The sequence below is a fragment of the Dama dama genome, chromosome 23, assembly GCF_033118175.1.
Source record: "Dama dama isolate Ldn47 chromosome 23, ASM3311817v1, whole genome shotgun sequence".
Lineage (NCBI taxonomy): Eukaryota > Metazoa > Chordata > Mammalia > Artiodactyla > Cervidae > Dama > Dama dama.
The window spans coordinates 8,870,083-8,898,014 of NC_083703.1; the positions used below are offsets into that span (position 1 = coordinate 8,870,083).

Here is a 27,932-nt window from a genome sequence, read left to right on the forward strand (position 1 = left end):
ACAAAATGATCAAGACAGAAGTTTGGAGCTGAATCTAATATTCTCAGCACACCCACTGGTCATTTGGGGTTCGATCCCAGTATCTGGGATCAAAAGCATTTTATAAAATACACTTAGTATTATTTTTCATTTCTCAGTCATTCAAAGATTTGATTCTAAATAAAATCAGTTTGTCACTGTCTGCCATGCAAGTTTTTAAGTATGTTAGGCATTTTATAATATTCACCAAGAAAGTGAGCATTTTGGATGCTTGTCTTACGGATAAGAATTCTGAATATCCGACTTTCCTTAGTATCAAAAATTACATGTCCAGTAGTTCAACATCACAAAAAAATGGCATAACTGCTTTTGATATCATTTTAAAATGCTATAAAGTTATGTGAGCTTGGTTAAAAACGATATGATCGAAAGGGCTTCCCAGGTGGTGCTAGTGGTAAAGAAGCCACCAGCAATACAGGAGATACAAGAGATGCAGGTTTGATCTCTGAGTCAGGAAGATCCCCTGGAGGAGGAAATGGCGACCCACTGCAGTATTCTTGCCTGGAAAATCCCATGGACGGAGGAGACTGGTGGGCTACAGTCCATGGGGTTTCAGAGTCGGACACGACCAAAGCAACCGAACACATCCTATCAAAAGCAAAAAATCACTTCCCAGAACACTAACTGCAGCACCAACTCAAATATTTCTCACATATTCATGATTCTCCAAGGAGAAAGCTCTCATAGAAGTTTTATCTCAATTCACTAGGAAACCCACCAACTCCACCTTGTCGACACACCCAGAGTCTGGCCACTTCCCAGCTCTCCCCTGCACCACCTCGGCCTGAGCCGCCTCCGTCGGTCTCCTGGATTGCTGCAACAGCCTCATCACTCCCATGCTTGCCTCGCTCTGTTCCCTGCCTTGGTCCAGTCTCAACACACCAGCCACTGACATCCTTGGGAAACGCAAGCCAGGTAATGACACTCCTCTTCTCAAAACCCTGAGAAGCCCCTTGTGGAGCCTTCAGCAGAGTCTCCAGGCACCCACATGATCTGGTCCTCTGTCCCCCCTCCTCCCCGTGTCTCCTCCTCCTCTTGGTTACTCTACTCCAGCATCCTGTAAAAACACAAACGCGTCAAGGCAGCTCTGGCCGCAGAGCCTTCGCCATGACTGCCCAGTCAGGATCTTCCTTATGTTCCAATTGGCAAATTTCTCCATCTGTTTAAATATATCTCCTTGATGAGGCCTGAAACTCAATACTTTAAAACTACGCAGCACGCTACCCTCCTCTACCAGTACTCCTCGTCTCTCTCCTTCTGCCCTTTTCTACTTCTTCCACCTTACGATATACTATACACTGTATGTGTGTGCGCTCAGTAGCTCAGCTGTGTCTGGCTCTTTGCGACTCCACGGACCAACCCAGGGATGGAACCCAGGTCTCCGTCATTGCAGGGGAATTCTTTACCATCTGAGCCACGAGGGAAGCCCACATACTGTATAGCTTACATATTATCTCTATTGTTTACACGTCTCCCTCAGGTAAACTGTAAGCTTCTTTAAGAGCAGGGACCTTTGTTTTTCATTGATACCCACATAGCCACTCAGAACAATGCCTAAAACACACTAGTCATTAAACAAACAACTGCAAGATATTCAACAAAATAATAAACGAGGGTGTCAAAATTCTCCAAAGGACAGCGTTTTCCTTGTGTTACGCTCACCTTAATTCACACCAGCGTAAGTCTAAAGTGTTATGAAACAAAAGCAACAGTGAGCGGAGACCAGCACAGACTGGGGTAATTAAGACCGTCCGCAAGCGGAGACACTGAACACTCAGTATACCAAACACTCAGAAGTGCACCGAGCTCAACCAGAATTTTATGGATGGGAACTATTTTCAAAAATCATGACGCTATTGTCAGTCTAAAAATGTGCAATTTAGTGATTTTAGAAAGCTCTCAAAACTGCTTAAAATGTATTATGCTAGATAAGAGAGATAGAGGAGAAAACGATAGCTGCTTCTTTGGACTTCAAAACAGACTTCTGCCTATTTTACCTATGACTTCTTTGTTTATCATAAATACACAGAATTGAAGAAAGATCATCAATTTGGTGGATACTGCTTATTTAAAGCTTACAAACACAGAAAGTGCAAATAAAGGAGAACCTGCTATATGTGGAAAAAGAAATAATGAGCAAATTAAATAACAAGGATTTAACTCTTCTCAAAAATTTTATTGTAAAAATTTTCAAACACATACATTATAATGAATAGTATGTGAATCCAAACGGATCATCACCCTATTTCATCAATGATTAATACATTGCTAATCTTCATTTTCACTCCCATCCAGACTATTTTGAAATAAATCTCAGACACCACATAACTTCAAATATAAATATTTTAACGTCTCTAAAAAAGCAACTTAAAAAAAAAATAAATAACCACAACATAACAAATTGACACCTTGAAAAATTTAACAATAAATCCTTAGAATCAAAAGTTTATTCAATTGATGTTCACATTTCCCTGATTTTTTCCTAAAAGTTGTGCTATTATTGTTATTTTGCCTCATAAACTATTTTATTTGAGGGGAAACACAACTAATCCATCCATACTTTCTGATTAGTTGATAGGTCTTCTTATGTTTCTTCTAATCTATAGGTTTTTAAATATTCTTTTCACATTCATACAAAAGTACTAAAATCTGAATGAATTTATGAAATACAATAAGTTTAATTGCATTTTCAAATAAACAATGTACCAAAAACTAAATTCGCATCTCAAAAAATCCCAGGGTCTAATGAGCACTTTAGGTTAATTTGTATTAAACGTAAAGCAACAATGTTTTCCAAGCTTTCCCTTTTTCACCAAAAGAAACAAAATTTCCAAAAATTATAACTTGGACTTCCCCAGTGGTACAATGGATAAGAATCTGCCCGCCAATGCAGGGGACACAGGTTTAACCCTTGATCCAGGAAGATTCCACATGCCAAGGAGCAGCTCAACTGCGCACCAGGACTCCTGAGCCCACAGGCCGCAGCTGCTGAAGGCCGGACCCCAGAGCCCGTGCTCCGCAGTGAGAGGCCACCGCCACGAGGAGCCCACGCGCGGCAACTGGAGAGCAGACCCCGCCTGCCACAGCTAGAGGAAACCCACGCGCCGCGACGAAGCAAAAGTAAGTACATAAGTGACGTGAACCATACAGTGAAAAAAGAAAACGCTAAGTCAAACAAAACTGTTCAAGTTTATGCTTATAAAAAATTATAACTTATTCTATAATAGGTTAGGAGTTAGCAATTTTTTTCGCCTAGAGGGCCAGACATTAAATAATTTAGGCTTTGTACCCAGATGTCTCGGATGCAACAGCTCCTTTGCAGAGCACAAGCAGCCACAGACAATATGTACACAAGTGGGTGTGGCTGTGTTCCAAAAACTGTTATTGACAAAAGCAGGCAGCAGACTAGATTTGTCCCATAGGCCGTAGTTTGACAACCTTTGTTCTAGATGGTAAGGCCTATCAAAGTTACACCATATCATCATGGAGGAGAAAAGAGTGAAAATATACTTTTATAAATAAAATCAACTTGGGAAAATAGGGCACAGTTTATGACAACGGTTCCACCAAATTTATGAAGGTATCAAATATTCAGCTAGTCTGACCAAACACCAATACTTAAATAATGCATCATGTCATGCTGACAAGAACCAGAAAGTTAAAATATAAAAGATTATCAGCTAATAGAAATACCATTCCTCCTAAAATTCTGCTGAGGGGTTTTTTCCTTTTAAGAATGCAATAAGAGTTTACAAAATTCTAACAACTTTAGATGCAGCTGAAACAGATACACCCCCTGTCTTCCTCAATTAAATATACAGACAGATGAACTTTTTATTTGAAGACTTCTTAGAAAACACCCAATGCTTTGCTGCCCCCATAGTTACCTGCCTCTTCAATAGATGACACCAGAAGACCATGGTTTCTAAGTTTTCCGTCTGCTTTTGATAGTTTTTATATCTCTATATCTAGCACACAGGAATTAAACAATAAATATTTGCTGAGTGAAGGAATGATAAGTGAATGAATAATTAAACGGATGTAAACAGCTATTTCTTGCTATTATAAAAGAGTTTTACTGCCTTGTTATGAGTTCTAGTCTGCTGCTTCTAATGTGATACGGAAGGACTCCATAAAATTTCAATAGTATAACAAGTCAAGTAAGGTAGTCGGTTTCTTCATCTACAAAATGTACATTATCCTCATAAATCATTTTATGATATTATGAGATAATGTATATGAATCACATAAAACAGTGCCTCTCACAGTGTATGAATGCAATAAGCGTCAACTATTATCATTACAGAAATTATATACTAGACTTATTAGGGTTGTGTGTAAACAAACTTAAAGTAAAAACATGATAAATTTAATTTCATTTATTTAGGATACTCAGGAGGCTTCCCTGGTGGCTCAGACGGTAAAGAATCTACCTGTGATGAAGGAGACCCAGGCTCAATGCCTGGATAGGGAAGATGCCCTGGAGGAGGAAATGGCAACCCACTCCAGTGTTCTTGCCTGGAGAACTCCATGGAGAGAGGAGCCTCGTGGCTAAAGTCCATGGGGTTGCAAAGAATCAGACACGACTGAGCAACTAACACACACACAGAATACTCAGGGAATCTGGGTTTTTTCCAACTACTGCAGGTACGCGGTGCAGGTATTGGAGAGATTTCTGCTTTTGGACAAGATGGAGTAACAAGGAATACATTTACACTCTTGCCTGAACCAATGGGGGGAAAAATCAGACAAAATACAGAAAACGACAGTTTTCACACATTAGAAAGTAGGCAGCATGGGACAGTGATCCGCGAGAGCAAGGAAACAAACGGGGTAAAGCTTGTGACGGCCCCGCTTGCTGCCTGGAGAGTTTCCTGCCACAGCACAGGAACTCAGAGCAGGAACCCTGCGGTCTCCGTGAGCTGAAGACAGAGGGCTGGGCATCCAGAGACCCCAGGGGGCCAGGTGCACAGGGCAGAAACCCGGGGAAGAGAGAGCCACACAGGGGAAGGACTCCGAAAATGTGCAGAGTCCCTCCAGGCTTCAGCGGAGTACAGATCAGTGTAAGCATAAAAGGAAATCATCAAAGTCTGGGAAAGAATAACACGAAAATTTTAGAGGAAACAATCCCCAAGTTCACCTAGGGCCAGGAACAGCTCCTGTTCCCACTAGTCACACTAAAAAAATAAAACCTCATTCTGGTTGCATCTGTTACTGTACTCAGAAGGGTTTTGCCTAGCAGCAAAGCAAAATTAGCTCAAGGCTAAATGCTTCTCTAGTTCGTGTAACAAAGTATAAAGCAAGGCCTGAAAGGATGACGCTGTCTCTAAATAAATTAACCACATCCTAGAATTAAAGTACAAAAATATCCAACACCAAATAAGGCAAATCTCACAATGTGTGGAATCTAATAAAAAAATTTACCAAATGTGAAGAAGCAGGAAAATATAACCTATAATGAGAAAAATCATTCCATTGAAAACCCAGAAATGACCAAGATGATAGAATTAGTAAACAAAGATATTAAAAGTTACTATAATTGTATTCATATGCTCAAGAAGTTACAGGAAATATTAAACATGTTAACCAGATACACAGAAGAGATTTTTTAAAGATACAAACCAAACTTCTGGAGATAAAAACTACAATGTCAGAAATGAAAAATAAACCAGATGGGATTAACAAGTGACTAAGTATTGCCAAAAAATAATTAGTAAACTTGAAAACAGCAGTAGAAATTATTCAAAATGAAACAAAGAGAAAAATGAATGGGAAAAATTAAAAAAATTATCAGTACCACTATGAGAGGTCAAATACACATGTAAACTGGAATCCTAGAAGACAGAAGAGGAGGGATCAGGAAAGACACTTCTGAAGAAATAACAGCCAAAAATCTTTCCAAATTTGATGAAATATATCACTACATATCCAGGAAGCAAAATGAACACAAACCAAAGACATTACAAGAAAACTACAGACCAAAGTCTCTCATAAACACAGATGCAAAAAGTATTTACAAAAGTTAGTAAACTGGATCCAGTAACATATAAAAGGATAATACATTGTAACCAAGTGGAATTTATTCCAGGAATGCAACTTTTACTTTAAGAGTCAAAAATCCCCCAATCACTGTATCAACTGACTAAATAAGAAAGATCATCACAAATAGATACAGAGAAGTATTTGAAAAAGTACAATACCCATTTCTATTAAAAATTCTCAGCACATTAGGAAAAGAAGGGAACTTTCTCAACATGATAGAGAGTATCTATGATAAACCTATTGCAGCCATAATGTGCGTGAAAGTGTTAGTCGTTCAGTCATGTCTGACTCTTTGCAACCCCATGGACTGTGTAGCCTGCCAGGCTCCTCTGTCTATGGAAGTTGCCTCTTACTCCAGAGGATCTTCCTGACCCAGGGATCAAACCCGTGTCTCGCATATTGCAGGCAGATGCTTAGCATCTGAGCCATGAGGGAAGCCCGTCATATCTAAGGGTAAAGAACAAATGCATCCTACCTAAGATTACAAATAAAGCAAGGGTGTTCACTCTCATACTTCTATTTCACATTGCATAGGAGGTGCTAGCCAGTGCAATAAGGAAAAAGAAATTAATTAAAGGAATGTACATTAAAAAGGAAGAAATAAAAGTATTTTTATTCCCAGAAGACAGAATTATCTATGTACAAAACTTTATGGAATCTATAAAAACAAAATGAGAACAAATGAATTTAGCAAATTTCCAAGCCAGAATATCAATATAAGGAAATCAATGATATATCTACATTGGTAAGGAACAACTGGTACTTAACTTTTAAAACGTGCAAGTTATCACAGCATCAAAAAGAAACACTTAAGTATAAATTTTTTTTAAAGCTGTGCAAAATCTGTACACTAAAAATTATGAAACACTGTTTGGAAAGGTTAAAGAAGACCTTAAAAAATGGTTTAAGTTAAAAACCTAATCAAAATTCTAGCAGGTTATTCAAAGAAACTGACAGGATAATTCTAAAATTCACATGAAAATGCAAAATGCCTAAAATGGCCAAAGCAATTTTGAAAACAAAAAATAAAGCCGAAGAACAATGTGAGAAAGTTAGATCACTAACTCCAAACAACTATAGGATCACCTTATGACATTATTTTAATACAGAGATGACCATAGCTTTTTCACATATATTTCATCTTTGTAAAATATAAAAATATTACACGTATCCCCTGTGACAACTGCCTCATCTTGTTCCTTCCTTCCTCCTTCCTAGAGGTAATTATGGTGAGCCTCGTGACCTTCTTTCCAGAACTTTTTTGCACATCTATGTATATGTCTATGTAGACTTACAAAATCAGAGTGCTAGCACATCTTGGAGATACTGCAGGTTCAGTTCCAGACCACCACAATTAAATGAAAATCATAATAAAGCAAGTCACACAAATTTTCTGATTTGCCAGTTCATATGTTTACACTATACTGTATTCTATTAAGACTGCGATAGCACTATGCTTAAAATAATACTGTACACACCTTAATTTAAAAACAGTATATCACTAAAAAATGCTAAGCATCATCTGAGCCCGCAGCAAGTCACAGTAGCAAACAACAGTAAACATGACTGATCACAGGGCACCATAACAACCATAATAATGAAAACGTCTGAAATCTTGTGAGAGTTACCAAAATGTAACAGAGACATCAGGTGACCAAATGCAGTTGGAAAAATGGCTCAAAGCACAACTACCACAAACCTTCAATTTGTAAAAAAAAAAAAAAAAAAAAAAATACAGTATCTGTAAAGCACAATAAAATGAGGTATGTTGTGTTGTATGTGTTTACTACCATAAAGGAATAGATGAGAATGAGAAAAGCTTAACTTCTGGACAGCGGTAACCTAGGGCAGGGCCAGAGATGGGCCGGGGTATGAGGATGGGTCAGCAGAAGGATGAGGATGCCGTTAGAAAGGATTGCATCTATGCAGCTTCGAGTCTCTTGGTAATGTTTTGTTTTCTTAACCTGGCTGGCAGGAAACAGGGACACCTTGAATATATTTGGGTAAAAAGATTTCAAGACTTTTCAAAACTATAATATTTTCTATTACTTGGAAGTCAAATACAGTGATCCCCACAGAAGCACTGTCACAACTTTGAATACAGGATATTCACGTAGCCTTCACAGCCAGGCATACTGAACATGTATGGTACTGAAGACAGTAAGTGTAAGACAGTACTGAGGCATAATCGTTAATATTATTATGCGTATTACTGTGAAGAACAGTACGGAGGTGCCTTAAAAAACTACTGAGCTACCATGTGACCGTGTAATCCCGCTCCTAGGTACATATCCAGAGAAAAAGATGAGCCAAAAGGATACATGCACCCCAGTGTTCACTGCAGCACTGTTTACAACAGCCGGGACATGGAGCAGCCTAAACGTCCATGCATATTTCACTTCAATAAGTGAACGACAAAACATTACATATATTTTAAATGTACTGATGCTGAAAAAATCTCTAAGACATCCTATTTAAAGAAAAAGAGAAAGTTTCAAAATAATATGTACATTTATTTTTTAAAATATGCATAACTCTGTTTACAATGGCTAAGACATGGAAAGAACCTAAGTGTGTGTGTGTGTGTGTGTGTGTGTGATGGAATATTACTCAGCCGTTAAAAACAATGAAATAACATCATTTGCGGCAACATGGACGGACCTAGACAGTGTCATCCTGAGTGAAGTAAGTCAGACAGAGAAGGAGAAATATTGTACGACATCCCTTATATGTGGAATCTAAAAAGAAATGACACAAATGAACTTACTTACAAAACAAGAAGAGACTCACAGACTTAGAAACTGAACTTATGGTTGCCAGGGGAAGGAATAGTTGGGGAGTTTGGGGTGGTCATGTGCACGCTGCGATATTTAAAATGGGTAACCAACAAGGACCTATTGTATAGTACATGGAACTCGGCTCAGTTTGATCAGGCCGCCTGGATGGGAGGGGACTTTGGGGAAGAACTGACACATGTGTATATATATATATATGGCTGAGTCCTTTCGCTGTTCACCTAAAACTACCACAACGTTGTTAATCAGCTATACCCCAACACAAAATAAAAAGTTCAAAATAAAAAATATTTTAAAGTCGATAAAATGTATCATTAGGCATGTTAACAGGATGTGATTACATTTTGCAAACAGAGAAATTTACAAAACTATATAAGGGTGAAATACAGTGGTGAGGATTTGCTTTAAAATACTATAGGAAAGAGATAGGTGCATGAGACAGATGAAGGGCAAAAATATTAATTATTGGAGCTAGATGATAGGTTTGTGCAGGCTCTTTACAATAGTCAAGTTCAAAGTTTTTTTTAACAAAAATTATATTTTAATCCTGCAGAAAAGATGTAATCTTACTAGTGTTAGTCTCACAATGTGTTTCTCCAGAAGAGTAAAATTAAGTACTTTTATTCTGAGAACTTCTCAATAAAATGAGTTTAGACTCTGGACTCAAACATGTAAGATATTTTTAAAGTCCTATAATAAAAAGACCCCAGTTGAGCACTTACTAACAGCAAAAGCATCTCTACAATCAACTACAAAACCTAAATTAACTCTGATCTCTTTTGTGCATTAATCCATAATATTCTCTTCCATCCGGAGCTCTCTCTCGAAACAAAATATTTCGAGATCACAGAACAAAGAGTGTCGTCCTCTCAAAGGCAAGCTACTGCTGATGTGTAACCAACAGCATCAGGCTTCTGTGGATAAAAATAGCCTTCAAACACTGCATGCACCAAAGACCAAAGTCCCGGGGCAAGATGAAGAAGAACAAAGCAGTTACCAGGGAGGAATTCGGCCGGCTGAGAGTTTGCCCTTCTGCCCTTCACACAAGAGTCTGTTTGCAACTGAGACTGGGTTCTTGATTCCTATAAAATAAAATCAGCAGAAAGTGAAATCAGAAAGTCTTCAAGTTTCCCACTCAAATTTGTGCCTGTTTCAGTAAGACAACTTTTAAGTATCAATATCTTGGAAAACTTTCTATAAATATACTAATGAAAACTGTTATTTATCATGAACAATAAGGAACAAATCAAATATATGAATACCTATAGATGTAAGAACAGAACAAACATAAAAACATACATTCTCATTTTATCATGTGCTATAGCAGCAAAGACTGAATTTGAAGTAACACAAACTTAAATTAGGTTCCTTTTTAATAGATTTCAGGATAGAATCAAAAATTTAACTGGAAATTTGCCATCTATTATCAAAACCATGAATTTCCTCTAAGGAATACACCTGACTACAAACAGCTTCAAATTTCTCCTTAGGGAAAAAAATTGACAGACAAAATTTTTAAATCTCACCTGCAAGAAAGAATAAAGTCCTACAAATGGGGAGAGAGTGGGGAGAAGAGGCCAAAGACATACAAGATTGAGACTGATGTGGCTAGGATCGCTTCCAGGAGGGAAAACAAAATGAAGAGTGAGAAAAGGATGCTTCTCCAGAGGAAGAATAGGATAGGAGGTTACTAGCATGAAAAAGAATTGCCAGGGTGAAAATAACAATGACAAATATGACAATGATTATGACAGAAGACAGTGACAGTAACTTAGGATCCAGTATGCGCCAGACTCAGTGCCAAACCTTTACATGTATCAGATTATTTAACTGACACTTTACCTCTATCACATAAGTATAGCTTTAACTCTATATGATTACTGAGGAAACATTTGCAAAGGTTAAGTTACCTGCCCAGGATCACATGCTGATATTTTAACAGAGGAAGCTAAAGACCACACCCTTAACCACTAAGTTATAGTCTCAGGACACTATTAATACAAAAAAAAAAAAACAGGATATAAAGAGACTGAAAAACCTCAGATTAAACAACAGATTGACTTAAAACTAGATATTTAGCTAACACCAAAAACTACTGTCCCCCCACTAGAAAAGGATAAACTATCAAAAGAAGAAAAACTCAGATCTCTGTACAAAGCTCTTAAATTTATTTCTGTGTCTGATGATTCAGTGGTATAAAGACATTAATTAACTGATAAATTAACATAAATTCAAAGCTATAAATTCACCATCAAAGCTTCAAAAGGATATCTATGATGTATGAAAAACTGACTCTGAAATTCACCAGGTAAACTTCGTAAAAAAAAAAAAAAATGAAGAGGCACTCATCTTACAAAATACCATTTTCTTATTAAAAGCTATTGTAATTGAGTGTGGTTTGTGTACAAAATAGACAAATATATCAATGGAACAGAACAAAGGTAAAGTTGAGACACAGACATGTGTGAATGAGGATATTTAATACGTAATACAGACAGTATTTCAAATGTAGGAAAGGATGGACTGTCTGTGAGAGGTGGACAGAACAGACAGCGATGACGGTCAGACTGTTTTATAACTGTACCAGCTATCAGTTGACTGCTTTGCAGCTACAAATGCACCCTTGGTTGCCTGACGGCTAACAGCGGGCACGGGCCATCAAACCCGCGGCCGTGGCCAGCTTGCACACCGTCAGCGTGGTCAGTAGAGGGCCCTGGAGACACGCCGCGGCGGCCGGGCTCCTCGAGCGCACAGGATTCACGCCATGTGGCCCACACGGCTCTCTCCAGCGCCCAGGGCCTGCGGGGTGCAGCTTTCTGCAGCATTTGCCCACCACATGCTTCCCAGACAGCCCCAGAAAGAAAAGGACCATCGTCACGGATCCCCACGCCTTCTCCTCAGTCCCACACACAGCAGAGTACCCTGTGGGGCTGGCTGTCTAGGGAGCCAAAACCCCAGCGCTCATCCTAGGAACGGAGGTGTCCCTCCCACGGCTCCCTGGGCTCTGCGCGCCCACCGGCCAGTCTGAGCCCACAGGATGGTTTCTGCTCCCACAGGACGACGGCCTGGGTGACGCAGCAACTTCCCTGCCAGACAGCAGGCTGCAGCCACACCTGGTTCAGTGAGGTCCGAACTTCCTTCCACATTTTCCTTACGTGGGTATTTCCCCTCTGCCCTTTACGTTAAGCTTCTCCTGTTTAGCTGCTGTGTGGTTTCTGTCTCCTAGCTGGATCCAGTCTGATACAACAAATTCGGCAAATGACGAAATCTCTCCTGTGTCTCAGATTCCTCAATTATAAAATGGGGATAAAAGTACTGATCTCAGAAAGTTATCCTGAGAACTAAATGGTTTAACACACATGAACTACTGGAGAACAATGCATGGTGGGTAATAGTCACCCAATAAATGGTTGTTGTTACTCAATAGACTATACAGGGACAATTTGTTGATGATTTCAGAAACTGATCAACAAACAGTGCATTCAAAAAGCCAATGAAAAATAAATTACACATATATTTGAAGAATATGTAAGTGACTGCACTTACAATTATGACTGGGAGCTGACTGTGGCTCAGATCATGAACTCCTTATTGCGAAATTCAGACTTAAATTGAAGAAAGTAGGGAAAATCACTAGACCATTCAGGTATGACCTAAATCAAATCCCTTATGATCATACAGTGGAAGTGACAAATAGATTCAAGGGATTAGATCTGAAAGACAGAGTGCCTGAAGAACTATGGATGGAGGTTCGTGACATTGTACAGGAGACAGTGATCAAGACCATCCCCAAGAAAAAGAAAGGCAAAAAGGCAAAATGTTTGTCTGAGGAGGCCTTACAAAAAGCTATAAAAAGAAGAGAAGTGAAACGCAAAGGGAAAAAGGAAAGATATACCCATGTGAATGCAGAGTTCCAAAGAATAGCAAGGAGAGATAAAAATGCCTTCCTCAGTGATCAGTGCAAAGAAACAGAGGAAAAAATAAAACGGGAAAGATTAGAAATCTCTTCAAGAAAATCAGAGATACCAAGGGAACATTTCACGCAAATATGGGCACAATAAAGGACAGAAATGGCATGGCACTAACAGAAGCATAAGATTTTAAGAAGAGGTGGCAAGAATACACAGAAGAACTGTACAAAAAAGATCTTCATGACCCAGATAATCATGATGGTGTGATCACTCACCTAGAGCCAGGCATCCTGGAATGCGAAGTCAAGTGGGCCTTAGAAACCATCACTATGGACAAAGCTAGTGGAGGTGATAGAATTCCAGTTGAGCTATTTCAAACCCTGAAAGATGATGCTGTGAAAGTGTTGCACTCAATATGTCAGCAAATTTGGAAAACTCAGCAGTGGCCACAGGACTGGAAAAGGTCAGTTTTCATTCCAATCCCAAAGGCACCGCCAAAGAATGCTCAAACTACCGCACAATTGCACTCATCTCACACATTAGCAAAGTAATGCTCAAAATTCTCCAAGTCAGGCTTCAACAGTATTTGAACTGTGAACTTCCAGATGTTCAAGCTGGATTTAGAAAAGGCAAGGAACCAGAGATCAAATTGCCAACATCCGCTGGATCACTGAGAAAGCAAGAGAGTCCAAGAAAAACATCTATTTCTGCTTTATTGACTATGCAAAAGCCTTTGACTGTATGGATCACAATAAACTGTGGAAAATTCTGAAAGAGATGGGATTACCAGACCACCTGACCTGTCTCCTGAGAAATCTGTATGCAGACCAGGAAGCAACAGTTAGAATTGGACATGGAACAACAGACTGGTTCCAAATTGGGAAAGGAGTATGTCAAGGCTGTATATTGTCACCCTGCTTATTTAACTTATATGCAGAGTACATCATGAGAAACACTGGGCTGGAAGAAGCACAAGCTGGAATCAAGATTGCTGGGAGAAATATCAATAACCTCAGATATGCAGATGACACCACCCTTATGGCAGAAAGTGAAGAAGAACTAAAGAGCCTCTTGATGAAAGTGAAAGAGGAGAGTGAAAAAGTTGGCTTAAAGCTCAACATTCAGAAAACTAAGATCATGGCATCCAGTCCCATCGCTTCATGGCAGTAGATGGGGAAAGAGTGGAAACAATGGCAGACTTTATTTTGGGGGGCTCCAAAATCACTGCAGATGGTGACTGCAGCCATGAAATTAAAAGACACTTGCTCCTTGGAAGAAAAGCTATGACCAACCTAGACAGCATATTAAAAAGCAGAGACATTACTTTGCCAACAAAGGTCTGTCTAGTCAAAGCTATGGTTTTTCCAGTAGTCATGTATGGATGTGAGAGTTGGAAAGCTGAGCACAGAAGAATTGATGCTTTTGAACTGTGGTGTTGGAGAAGACTTTTGAGAGTCCCCTGGGCTACAAGGAGATCCAACCAGTCCATCCTAAAGGAGATAAGTCCTAGGTGTTCATTGGAAGGACTGATGCTGAAGCTGAAACTCCAATACTTTGGCCACCTGATGGGAAGAACTGACTACTTTGAAAAGACCCTGATGCTGGGAAAGATTGAAGAGGGGAGGAGAAGGGGACGACAGAAGATGAGATGGTTGGATGGCAGCACCGACTCAATGGAAATCAGTTTGGGTAAACTCTGGGAGTTGGTGATGGACAGGGAGGCCTGGCGTGCTGCAGTCCATGGGGCCACAAAGAAGCAGACACGACTGAGTGACTGAACTGAACTGAACTGAAAACCTTAAGAAATGCAAAAGCCACAAAAAGGAGAAAAATAAGTTTGACTATTAAAATTTTAAGTTCCAATATGATAAAGCACATTATAAACAGGGTTAAACGGCAAGCCACACAAGAAGTGTAAACAGAGAAATGCTAATGGCCTTGAAAAATATGAAATTTCATTGAATGCTAATAATAAAAGAAATTAAAACTAATTGAAATGCTCTTCATACCTATCACAAAAATCAGAAAAGATACAGAAGATTACAGCAAATGTGTAAGTAAACTGACCTAATTGATATATATAGAAAACACACCCAACAACAACATAATACTCTTTGGAAGCTCTCATGGAACATTCATTAAAATACACCATAAGCAGAGCTGCAAAGTAAGTCTCAAAACATTTCAAGGGGCTGGAACTTTCAGACTATGTTCTCTGACGACAGTGACATTCAACTGGAAGTCAATAAAACATTTAGGCAAATAAATCTGACAACTCATTTAAAAAAGACAAATTCCTTGGAAAATACACATAAGAAAAATATAGATAGTCATATAACTGGTAAGAAAATTGAAACCCATGTATTTAAAACTTTCCACAAAGAAAATTCCAGTAATTCAAAATAACCAATGAATTCTTCCAAATAATTTTTAGAAATCATTCCAATTGTATGCATACCCTTTCAAACAATATAGGAGAAAAAAAAAAACCCCAACTCATTTTATAAAGCCAGCCAAACATGATTCCAAAATCTAAAAAGAATATTTTAAGTAAGTAAAATTAAAGCTGATCATTACATGAACATAGATGTCAAAATCTTAAACATCAGGAAATCAAATCCAGTGGATGTAAAAAACAAGATAAAAAATTCAGTCATGAAGACTTTATGCCAGGAATGAAAAGCTGGGTTAGCATTAAAAAAAAAAAAAAATCATAAATTTTATCATATCTACAAAATAAAGAATAAGAGTCAAAGATGCAAAAAAACACTTAATATTCAATACCCATTTAAAATAAAACCTATCAGTAAACTAAGACTAGAAGGAAACATCCTCAATCTGATAAAGAGCATTTATGAAAATCCTATAGCTGGCAGCACAGAGTATGGTGAAATATCTCAGAGTACCCCTCTAAGATCAGGAACAAAACCAGGATGTACACTATCATCACTTGTATTCCATACTGCACTGAGCCAGAGCCAGAACAATAATGCAAGGTAAAAAACAAAAATTTTAAATATTGGAACAGAAAAAGCAAAACTGTCAAGATTCAGAGATGATGTGACTGTGTATATAGAAATTACAAAATAAATTTATTTTTTTAACTGCTTAAATTAATAAATAAAGTTATCAAGGCCACTGAATACAAGTCCAATACACAAACCTCAACTGTATTTCTAAATGCAAAAATAACTGGATACTAATATTTTAAAATATATACTTAGAGTAGCTGTAAAAAAATATCTGGAATAAATCTAATAGAAGTTGTATAAGATATCTATATTAAAAACCATAACATATTGCTGAGAAAAGTAAACATTACTTATATAGATGTACACTTTCCATGTTCACAACAGAAAGATGCAACATTATTAAGATGTCAGTTGTCCACATATGGTTCTATATATATATTCAACACAATATCAATCAAAATCTCAGCAGGGTTTTATTATGGACACTGACAAGTTGATCCTAACAATTTTATGAAAATGCCATAAATTGAAAATAACCCATACAACTATAAAGGCAAAAAAAGGAAGCTGGAAATCTTATATGACCAGACTATTGAGACACAATGTCAAGCTATAGTAATCAAGACAGTACGCACTGGCAATAACACAATAGACGGAACAATGGCATAGAAGGTACAGAAACAAACTCCTACACGTACAGTTATCTGATCTGCCAACACTCTTCGGAGGAAAGGATTATCCTTTCTATTGACAATGGCAATAAGCCATCTGGATATTCATAAGAGGGAAAAAAATTAAAGTTGGTTCTGACTTCACCTACTCTAAAATGAATCTGAACTTCATAAGAAAGCTAACTATGAAGGGTTAAAAACAATAGAACTGTTATCTTCAACAGGAAGCTATCCTCAAAATTTTGGGTAGACAAAGGTTTCTTAAAACACACACACAAAAAAAATTAGCCATAACATAAACAGTTGATAACTTAAACCTCATTAGAAGACTGAAAAGGTGAACCAGAGACTGGGAGTAGACATTCACAGTACATGTATCTGACAAAGGATTTACATCAAATATATAAAAAGTACTCCAACAAATCAATATTTAAAATCCAATAAAAAGTACATGAAAAACAAAAACACAGTACACAAGGATATCTCAATGGCCATGACATTTGAAAATATTCTCAATATCATTAGTCACCAGGGAAACTCATATTAAAACAGTAATACCGCTAATACATGTATCAAATGGCTAAATTTTAAGAAGAGTAACAATACCAAATATTGCCAAAGACATCAAGTAACTGAAATGCCCATAAATCGTGGGAGTATAAATTGTAAAAACTACTTTTGAAAACTGGGCAGTTTCAACTGTAGCCAAACACATATGTATCTAAATTGACCATTCTAAATCCTAGGTTTATACTCAAAGGAAGTTAGTGCATATGTCTACTGAAAAGGTTGTACAAAAATATTCACTGGAGTTTTTATTATTATTATTCATGAGTCAAAAAATAGAAATTAGTCAAATATCCACCAAGGAGAACAAAGAAGTTATTATATATTCATGCAACAAAATGCTGTTACCGCAAAATTTAAAAACTATTGTGATACAAATCATACGTCAATCTCACAGGCATAACAGTAACCAAAAGAAACCAGACACAGAGGGGTATGATTCCATTCATATGGATTTGAGCAAAGGGCAAATTAATCTGCAGTGCCTAAAGGCAGAATTAGGGGAGCAGGAGGAGCAGGTAGGACGGGAATACCAGAAATATAAACTACGAAGAGGCAAAAAGAACCTGTCTGGGAGTTTGGAAATGTTTTCCATTTTGACACGGAAATCTTTTATGTCTTGATTTGGGGTGGTGGTTTACAAGGTTATATACATGTAGGAATTCATGAAGCTTTATATTTAAAATCTGTGCCCTTCATGTATATTTCACTTCAATAAGTGAACTAATATACATTATATATATTTTATAAGTAGTGATGTTGAAAAAAACTCTAAGCCATCCTATTTACAGAAAACAAGAAAGTTTCATAATAACTGATATCATTATTTTTTATTTACCATTAGTCTTAAAGTTTCAAAATACATTTATTTTTTTAAAATATGTGCAAAACTATTTCTATTACATATAAATAGAGAAAAATTAATTTTATTTTACTGGTTAAACCCTCCAGGGAGAGTTTTGGAAGGAAAGATTTGGAAGATCAAAGGTAAATTTTATTTATATCATTTGGATTTTTTAGCAATAAAAATATATTATTAGTGTATTCAAATAATTGCAAAATTAATGGAATATGCCAATTCCAATTTTAAATGTCTGTAATCTCTTGAGGAGATGAAGGAGAGTGATCACACTCTAACCAAAGACTTGGACATATGCTGTTTCACTGTTTTCTTTAAAACTATCTATAGGTAAGATTTTATGTTTTAAATTCAATAAAAGAAAAAAATGTTTGTTTTCAACATTATTATAAGCAAGAATGATGAAAACAACTGGGCTGTCTTTAGGAGGAATGAAATGTTAATATTCAGTTTTTTTTAAGAGTAGAGATCATGTGTTTTAATGTCTACATACCACTCAGTGCCCCAACAGCTCCAAAATTCAAGGATTTTCCATCCATTATACTGGCATCACATTCAATTTCACCCAAGAGATTTAGATTAGATCCCATTCCTGCATTTGTAAAAGGAGAATCCTAAAAGATAAAAACAAAAATTAAAATACCATTAGTCTTTTTTTTTAATTTACCATTAGTCTTAAAGAAAAATTGCCAATGCTTAAAATACTCTTCTAAACACTAGGAAGGTAAAGAACACTTCCCAACTCATTGTACAACACTGATTCCAAAACAAGGCAGAGACAAGGAACAAAAACTACAGATCAATATACTCATGAATATCGACACCAAAATCCTCAAGGAAACAAAATGCAGCAAAATATGAAAGCATTATATACCATGAACAAGAGGGATTCCAGGAAAACAAGTTTGGTTTAATAACTTAAGCTCACTGTAATATACCATGTTAATACAGAACAAAACCTAAACCAAAAAAAAAAAAAAAAAGATCATATTAATAGACCAAGAAAAAGTATTTGACAAAATTCAAAACGGTTTCATGAGAAAAACACTCAACAAAATAGAAAAAGAAGGGAAATATACTTAACATGATAGAGAGCATCTACAAAAGTAAGTCCAGAGCTAACATCATAATTAATGGTGAAAGACCCTGTCCCCTAGCATCAGTAACAACACAGCAACGCTCGTGTTACCACTTATATTCAAAATTATAGTGTATATTCTGGACAGGATAATTGGGCAAGAAAAAGAAACAAAAAGCATCCAGATTAGAAAGGAAGAAGTAAAATTACTTCTTTTGGAAGATGACACGAACTTGTATACAAAAAAATCCTAAAATCTCCATTAAAAAAACTATTCGAACCAATAAAAAAGTTCAACGGGGTTGTAAGATATAAGTTCAATATGCAAAAACCAATTGTATTTCAGTACATTAGCAGTGAAAAAAATGAAAGTGAAATTAAGAAAACAATTCAACTTATAATCACATCAAAAAGAATAAAATACTTAGAAAAAAATTTAACAAAAGAAGTGTAAGATTTGTACATGTATGTAAAACATGTTTTTAAAAAATTAAAGGCCTGAATCAAAAGAAGGACCCAGGTACATAGAACAGAAGACTTAATATCTTTAAGATGGCAATACTCCCCAACTTGGTCTGATTCATTACAATCCTGTATCAAATCCTCACTGCTGTTTTTTGCAGAATTTGATAAATTAACTTTACAATTCATATAGAACCACAAGGAATTAAGAACAGTCAAGACATTCGTGTTTTGTAAAGTTCTAGGAAGCTTTTCTCACGTGCCAGAAAGGGGCTGGGTTGATGGCAGTTTTAAACTTTCAGCTTCCTTAGCGTCCTCTCACATGAGGATGCTGGCTGAGACAGACACTAGGGGTTGGACTGGGGCGGGGGGAAGGGGGGTGTCATCTCATTGTCTCTGGGGACCCCCACACCCCCAGTCCCTGTTTCTCTTTTCTCAATATTGATTAAAGGTGAGCTTTCAAAGGCTGCCCAACCACAAGTTATGCTTTAGCCCAGGTCATGTGCCTTCTGATGTTTGTGGATTCATGGAAGTAGAAGCTAAGAGGAGTGTGGATGGGCTAGTGGATAGCAGAGAACATCAGGGAAGATGCATGTTTGCTTGGTTAGGGTCCCTGGAATGGCCCAGGCCTGGTGGGTACCAATTGAACTTTCCAAGGCCTAGAAGTCCTAGGCTATCTATCCAGCGCTTCATGCTGTATCACACAAGCCCCTTTGCCAGGGTGGGCCCAGATGCCTTTGAACTGGACCACATGTGCATAGTCTGGTCCTTGCTGACTGGCAGGACAACTCCTAGGAAATGTCTTAGTGCAAAGTCAGAAGTCACCACATGATGTTGTGTTTCTGTCCCTGAAAAACTAAGAATGGGGTTTAAGGAAAAACTGGGGCTTCTTTTTAAAATTAAAACAAAACAAACCACAAAAACAAAAGAACAGTCAATCAAATAAAAAAACAAAATTGGAGGGCTCACACTTCTAGGCTTCACAACTTTCTACAAATTATAGTAAACGAGACAGTCTGACATGGACATATAGCTAAGGACAGATATGTAGATCAATGCACTAGAACTGTCCAGAAATAAGCCTTACACTTATGGTCAACCCATCACGGTTCTCACGGAGACAATACTGGAGTCGTTTGTCATGACAAGGGTCTGTATAGTCAGAGCTAGGGTTTTTCCAGTACTCATGTACGGATTTGAGATTGGACCATAAAGAATTCTGAGCAGCAAAGAACTGATACTTTCAAACTATGGTGCTAGAGAAGATTCTTGAGATACCTCTGGACAGCAAGGAGATCAAACCTGGAAATCAACCCCAAATATTCACTGGAAGGACTGATGCTGAAGCAGAAGCTCCAATACTTTGGCCACTTGATGCAAAGAAGGTGACTCATTGGAAAAGATCCTGATGCTGGGAAAGATTGACAGCAACAGGAGAAAGGGGCAGCAGAGGATGAGATGGGCGTGATTGATTCAACGGATATGAATTTGAGAAAACTCCGGGAGATAGTGGAGGACAGGAGAACCTGGTGTGCTACAGTCCATGGGGTAACAAAGAGCTGAACATGACTTAGTGACTAAACAGCAAGTCTTTTCCAAAAATGGTGACGGATCAACTGGACATCCAATGCAAGGGAATATCTGAGTCAGAAATCTCAGTCAATCCAGAAAATTAACTCTGTTCTAAGCTAACACAAATACTATCCAGGAGACCAGGGCAATTCTTTATCCACCTAAAGATCACCAAATGTACAAAATCATCTACAAATGTCCCCAGTTTCTTGAATTTCTGCCAGACCCAAGGAAAACTGACCACAACACGAAGATCTCCACCATACGTGTTAATACATATAACTTGAGCAAAGGGGTCAGGGATTTGAGACCAGGGCTTTTGCCCTAATGCAAATAGAAAACCTAACTGTCCATAGGATTTTACAAATGAGATCACAGGGGAAAACAGCCACAAAGTGATTGTAAAATTAAATGGAAGATGAGTGATACATACAGTAAGTATTTTAAGAACTCCAAAGGAAACGGGCCAGTACGAGATGAAGAAGTTAATAGCAGTCTTCCTGAAGAATGTATAACAAATGCAAAGACTGGTCAGAAAATTCCACTTGGTGGATATGCTAGGAGCAACATGTAGGCGGCCACAAAGTATCAGAATCACAGAAGACACATTTAGGAAATATGTTTGGTGGGAGCCAAATAGGCTGCTCCATGTCACTCATCAGAATCTGGACTTGACTGGGAAAATGGTGAGAAGCTCTTCAAGCTTTCTATAGAAACAAAAGTCAATTTTTAACCATTTTTTTCCTGTAATTGAGATCTAATCTTACTGTACTGTGGTCAGAAAAGATGACTGGAATGATTTAAATTTTTTGAATTTACCAAGACTAGATTTATGGCCCAGGATGTGATCTATTCTAGAGAAGGTTCCGCGTGCACTTGAGAAAAAGGTGAAGTTGATTGTTTTGGGGTGAAATGTCCTATAGATATCAATTAGGTCTAGCTGGTCCATTGTGTCATTTAAGGTTTGTGTTTCCTTGTTAATTTTCTGTTTAGTTGATCTATCCATAGTTGTGAGTGGGGTATTAAAGTCTCCCACTATTATTGTGTTACTATTAATTTCCACTTTCATACTCGTTAGCGTTTGCCTTACATATTGCGGTGCTCCTATGTTGGGTACATATATAATTGTTATATCTTCTTCTTGGATTGATCCTTTGATCATTATGTAGTGTCCTTCTTTGTCTCTTTTCACAGCCTTTATTGGAAAGTCTATTTTATCTGATATGAGTATTGCGACTCCTGCTTTCTTTTGTTCTCCATTTGCATGTAATATTTTTTTCAAAGACAACCTCTTTAACAAGTGGTGCTGGGAAAACTGGTCAACCACTTGTAAAAGAATGAAACTAGAACACTTTCTAACACCATACACAAAAATAAACTCAAAATGGATTAAAGATCTAAATGTAAGACCAGAAACTATAAAACTCCTAGAGGAGAACATAGGCAAAACACTCTCCGACATAAATCACAGCAGGATCCTCTATGACCCACCTCCCAGAATATTGGAAATAAAAGCAAAAATAAACAAATGGGACCTAATGAAACTTAAAAGCTTTTGCACTACAAAGGAAACTATAAGCAAGGTGAAAAGACAGCCCTCAGATTGGGAGAAAATAATAGCAAATGAAGCAACAGACAAAGGATTAATCTCAAAAATATACAAGCAACTCCTGCAGCTCAATTCCAGAAAAATAAAAGACCCAATCAAAAAATGGGCCAAAGAACTAAACAGACATTTCTCCAAAGAAGGCATACAGATGGCTAACAAACACATGAAAAGATGCTCTACATCACTCATCATCAGAGAAATGCAAATCAAAACCACAATGAGGTGCCATTACACGCCAGTCAGGATGGCTGCTATCCAAAAGTCTACAAGCAATAAATGCTGGAGAGGGTGTGGAGAAAAGGGAACCCTCTTACACTGTTGATGGGAATGCAAACTAGTACAGCCACTATGGAGAACAGTGTGGAGAGTTCTTAAAAAACTGGAAATAGAACTGCCATATGACCCAGCAATCCCACTTCTGGGCATACACACTGAGGAAACCAGATCTGAAAGAGACACATGCACCCCAATGTTCATCGCAGCACTGTTTATAATAGCCAGGACATGGAAGCAACCTAGATGCCCATCAGCAGACGAATGGATAAGGAAGCTGTGGTACATATACACCATGGAATATTACTCAGCCGTTAAAAAGAATTCGTTTGAATCATTTGTGTCATATGGATGATGAATGAGATGGATGAAACTGGAGCCCCTTATACAGAGTGAAGTAAGCCAGAAAGATAAAGAACATTACAGCATACTAACACATATATATGGAATTTAGAAAGATGGTAATGATAACCCTATATGCAAAACAGAAAAAGAGACACAGATGTACAGAACAGACTTTTGGACTCTCTGTGGGAGAAGGCGAGGGTGGGATGTTTCGAGAGAACAGCATCAAAACATGTATATTATCTATAGTGAAACAGATCATCAGCCCAGGTGGGATGCATGAGACAAGTGCTCGGGCCTGGTGCACTGGGAAGACCCAGAGGGATTGGGCAGAGAAGGAGGTGGGAGGGGGGATCGGGATGGGGAATACATGTAACTCCATGGCTGATTCATGTCAATGTATGACAAGACCCACTGCGGTATTGTAAAGTGATTAGCCTCCAACTTGTAAAAATAAATGGGAAAAAAAAAGAAACAAAAGTCAAGTATATTGATCAAGGAAACATAAACTGATATTCACATATTATTTGAAAAGGAAGAGGAGGAAACTGAAATCAGAGAGACCAAATTGAAGGCTTTTTGACAATGTAGGTTTGAAATGATAGCAACAGGGAAAAGGAAGAAGAAAGAGAAGAAAAGGACCATAACTTCCAAACTTGGGAGACAAAACCATTATTAAGAAAAAGCATTTTCTAAGATGAAGGGAAGACAGTGGATAATTAAGCGTAATGAGTTTGAATAAGGCCTTCCAAGTAAATATTCTACCTAAATCATTTCACAACTTAACTTGGGAAAGAGATCCAACTAAGGACAGACTATGGTTTAGAACAGATAAAGACTGAATTTTTACCCTAGATTATTTCCTTTTTCTTTTTTTTTTTTGAGCAGAGAAAGGGTTTCCTGCAGTTCAAGCAAGGAGAATGGGTAGCTGGTGCTCAAAAACCTGAACCCATATATTAAAAACTTTAAAAACCCAAGTCAGAAACCTCTCTGACACTGAACAGAGAAACTGTACAAGAAACACAAGTAAATTACCACTGTGTGTGTGTGTATGTGTGTGTGTGTGTGTGTGTGTGTGTGTGTGTGTGTGTGTGTTAGCCGCTCAGTCATGTCTGACTCTTTGCGACCCCATGGTCGCATTCCTTCTCCAGAATTACCACCGTATTTCAAGGTTTTTTTTTTTTACTCTACATAACCTCCCTTGCCAATCACATATATCTTTCAAAATATGTGAGAAAGGAATTGAAATGTGAGAAAACTTTAAATTTAAATTTATGGATGCTTCAGTAATTCCCAAAATATATATAACATATATATATATATATATATATAAAACAACATATAACAGTATACACACAATCTTAACAATCTTTAAACTGAATAAGCTCTATAAAATTAGGGCTTTCCAGGTGGTTCAGTGGTAAAGAACCCACCTACCAAAGCAGAAGACACGGGTTCGATCCCCGGGTCGGGAAGATCCCCAGGAGTAGGAAATGGCAACCCACTCCAGTATTCATGCCCAGAGAACTCCATGGACAGAGGAGCCTGGGGGACTACAGCCTGGGAGTCACAAAGAGTAGGACATAACAGAGCACAGATGCATATGCACACTACAAAATTAATTTGAATTAATACTGAATATAGTATAAAAATATAAATACAAATATAACACAGGAGACACAGGAGGAGAGGATTCAACCTCTGGGTTGGGAAGATCCCCTGGAGGAGGAAATGGGAACCCACTGCAGAATTCTTGCCTGGAAAATTCCATGGACAGAGGAGCCTGACGGGCTACAGTCCATGGGGTCATACAGAGTTGGACATGACTGACAGACTGAGCAAGGATACAACGTTAGAAATCACAAAGGGAACAAACCCAGATTATTCTAAAAATGACTCTTGCCTGATGGCTTAAACTTGATATCTTAAAAATACATAAGGAAAAAGGATATATGCAATTTTTTTTTCAAAAATATTTCTCCTACTTCAAAATACATTTATAATGTCAAAAGTGTGTCTACTAAACCTCTGCTTCTGACCCTGAAGCCATAATAGGGATCATATGCGTCCTCCTAACTAGAAAATCAGACAAAGCATATGAAAGAGACAGGATCCATTCAATAGCCAGCACAGGACTGTAATCCTGAGAAAGAGACACAAATCAGGCACCTCCAATTAATCCCTAGACATACTCTTCAGACCACAGCAGAAAGAAGAGGAACCCAAAAAAGAACCAAAATTCTTCCAAAGTTGAGGAGACAAAATTAGAGGTTCATGGAGGCTGGGAAAGCTTGACTATGCAGTACCAGATGCAAAAAGGAGAGAGACACAGAGAGAATGCCAGAGGCCCAGGACCCTACAGGAGCATTAGCCTACAGATGCCCAAGAGGGCTTCCAAGGCCAACGAAAGAACCTCGGAGAAGAGAAAGCCACACAGTTCCTGGCACTCACGGAAGGGAGAGTAAGTCAGCTCCCACCAGCCCAAGTGAGAACATCAGGAAAAGTCTCAGAAGGTAACGTCAAGAGTTGGGCCAAATCAGCCCTAGAAAGAAGGCGACTCTAGACTTGCACTAGCAAGGTTTTAACGATGCCACAGAAGGATCAAAATAATCTAAACTAACAACAGTGTCCCAGAACAAAGTCCTACAATATTTGAAGAAATACTACAATATCCAACTTCAAAGATGTAAAACTCACAGTGTTTAAAAAAAACAAAGATAACCAGTATGCAAATAAGCATAAAACTATGGCTCATAACCAGAAGAAATTACCAAACAATAAAAACAGACCTAGAGATGACAGTTGACAGAATCAGCAAACAATTCTAATGCTAACTAACAATGTTAAACTGTATGTTCAAGCAGATATAGGAAAACATGAAGAAGGAAAAAAAAGGAAGCCATAAAAAGATAAATTTCTAGAGATGAAAAATATATAATCAAAGGTAAAAACTTTGACACAAAGAAAGATTTTCACATTAGGTAGAAAGGAAATCTGAATAAAGTATGGGCTTTAGTTAAACATAACGTGTCAATATAGGTTCATTAATTGTTAAAAATGTATCATACTAATGTAGACGCTAATCAGGTATTGGGTACACTGAAATTCTCTGAACTATTTTCTCAGTTTTTCTGTAAATCTAAAACTGTTTTAAAATTAAAGATTTATTTTAAAAATATCAAGCCACAGTCTGGGAGAAAAATTTTATAAAACATAAAGGTAAAGGACTTGTATCCAGTACATAAAAAAATCATACAACACAGTAAGACAATCCAAAGTTTTTAATGGGCAAATAGTTTCACGTACAGATTGCAAGTAATACATGAAAAGATGCATAGTAGCATTAGTCATTAGGGAATGCAAACTAAAACCACAAAATACCACTAAAATGGTTAAATTTAAAAGGCCAACAATAGTGAGTTTTGGCAAGAATGTACAGCAACTGTAACCCTCATACACTGCTAGTGAGAATAAAAATAGCAGAGTTTGGCAGTTTCTTTAAAGTTAAGCATACATTTACCATAGATCCAGCAATTCTACTCCTAACTATTTATCCAAGAAAAATGAAAGCATATGTCCACAAAAAGACTTACATGAAAATGTTCATATCAGCTTTAATCAGAACAGCCAAACACAGGAAACAACAAAAATGCTCAGCAACTGGTAAATGGATAAACAAACTGTGATATATCAATACAATGAAATTCTGTTCAACAGTAAAAGGAACAAATTCCTAATACAGCCAACAATGTGGAAGAATCTCAAAAGCGTCACACTAAATGAAAGAAGCCACTCGCAAAAGGCACCTAATGCATGATTCTATTCATACCAAATCCTAGAAAAGGCCAAACTGGGATTAAAAGGAGAGACAGTAATTGCCAGCGGCCACTGAGAGGAGGGGAATCCACTGCAGAAAGACATCACGAGAAAACGTCGCAGGCAATAAAGATGTTTTATGTCAAGACTATATTGGTAGTTATGTTGATAGCTACTTTTGTCAAAACTCATCAAACTGTACACTTAAAAAACTGGTGAGTTTTGCGGTATGCAAATTACAGTGAAAATTACAAAAACGTGTACCTATCATTCAGTATAAACTGATCACCCCATATACTAACTTTCCCTTTATAATGTACATAGGCTTTCTACATGGTCTTCTGTTGTTGATTTTCTGAGCTGAATCACTTTATACAACTAGCAATCATTATCTCCTATCAGTAGCTAGAGATCCTTTTAAAATCCTGTTATTCCCCTATTTGAAACCCTGCAATGTCCTGTCACCCTTGAGAATAAAATCTGAAGTCTTACTTTCCAAGATTCACAGGGACCTGCATGACCCAGGCTCTCCCCCTCTCCTCTTACTGTGTACCCCACAACCACAGGGCGCGTTATAACTCCCGGAGCACAGGAGGAACACTCGCAGCTGAAGGCTTTTACATTTTGAAATGCTGAGCTTACTGAGCGATTATAGCAAGGGAGGAACCAACAAATAAAGACTGCATACACGTGTGTATAGAAACATACGTGTGTACCATTTGTACGCATGTACAAATAGCTGATACCCCATGTGGTAAGTACTAGAAAGAAGAATAAAATGGGGTGGGGTACTTTCCCTTCAAACCCAAGACTCCGTTCCCCAACCTCTCTACATGGCTTTCTCCCCGATTTCGTTTATGTGACATCTGGGCAGGTGAAGTCGCTCAGTCATGTCCAACTCTTTGCAACCCCATGGACTGT

General features: G+C 37.7%; 1 protein-coding gene across 8 annotated transcripts in view; it reads right to left on the reverse strand.

The window, feature by feature from the left end:
• Positions 1 to 27,932, reverse strand: part of TASP1 (taspase 1) — a 251,016-nt gene that overhangs the window by 188,469 nt on the left and 34,615 nt on the right. For all 8 annotated transcript variants that reach the window (XR_009689987.1, XM_061125956.1, XM_061125955.1 and 5 more), the window contains 2 exons: positions 18,350 to 18,470; positions 9,874 to 9,958 (listed from right to left, as the gene is read on the reverse strand). Coding sequence is in view for 7 of the 8 variants with exons in the window: in XM_061125956.1 (XP_060981939.1) it covers positions 9,874 to 9,958; positions 18,350 to 18,470 (206 nt within the window). In the remaining variant the exon portion in view is untranslated. The remainder of the gene's footprint in view (positions 1 to 9,873; positions 9,959 to 18,349; positions 18,471 to 27,932) is intronic.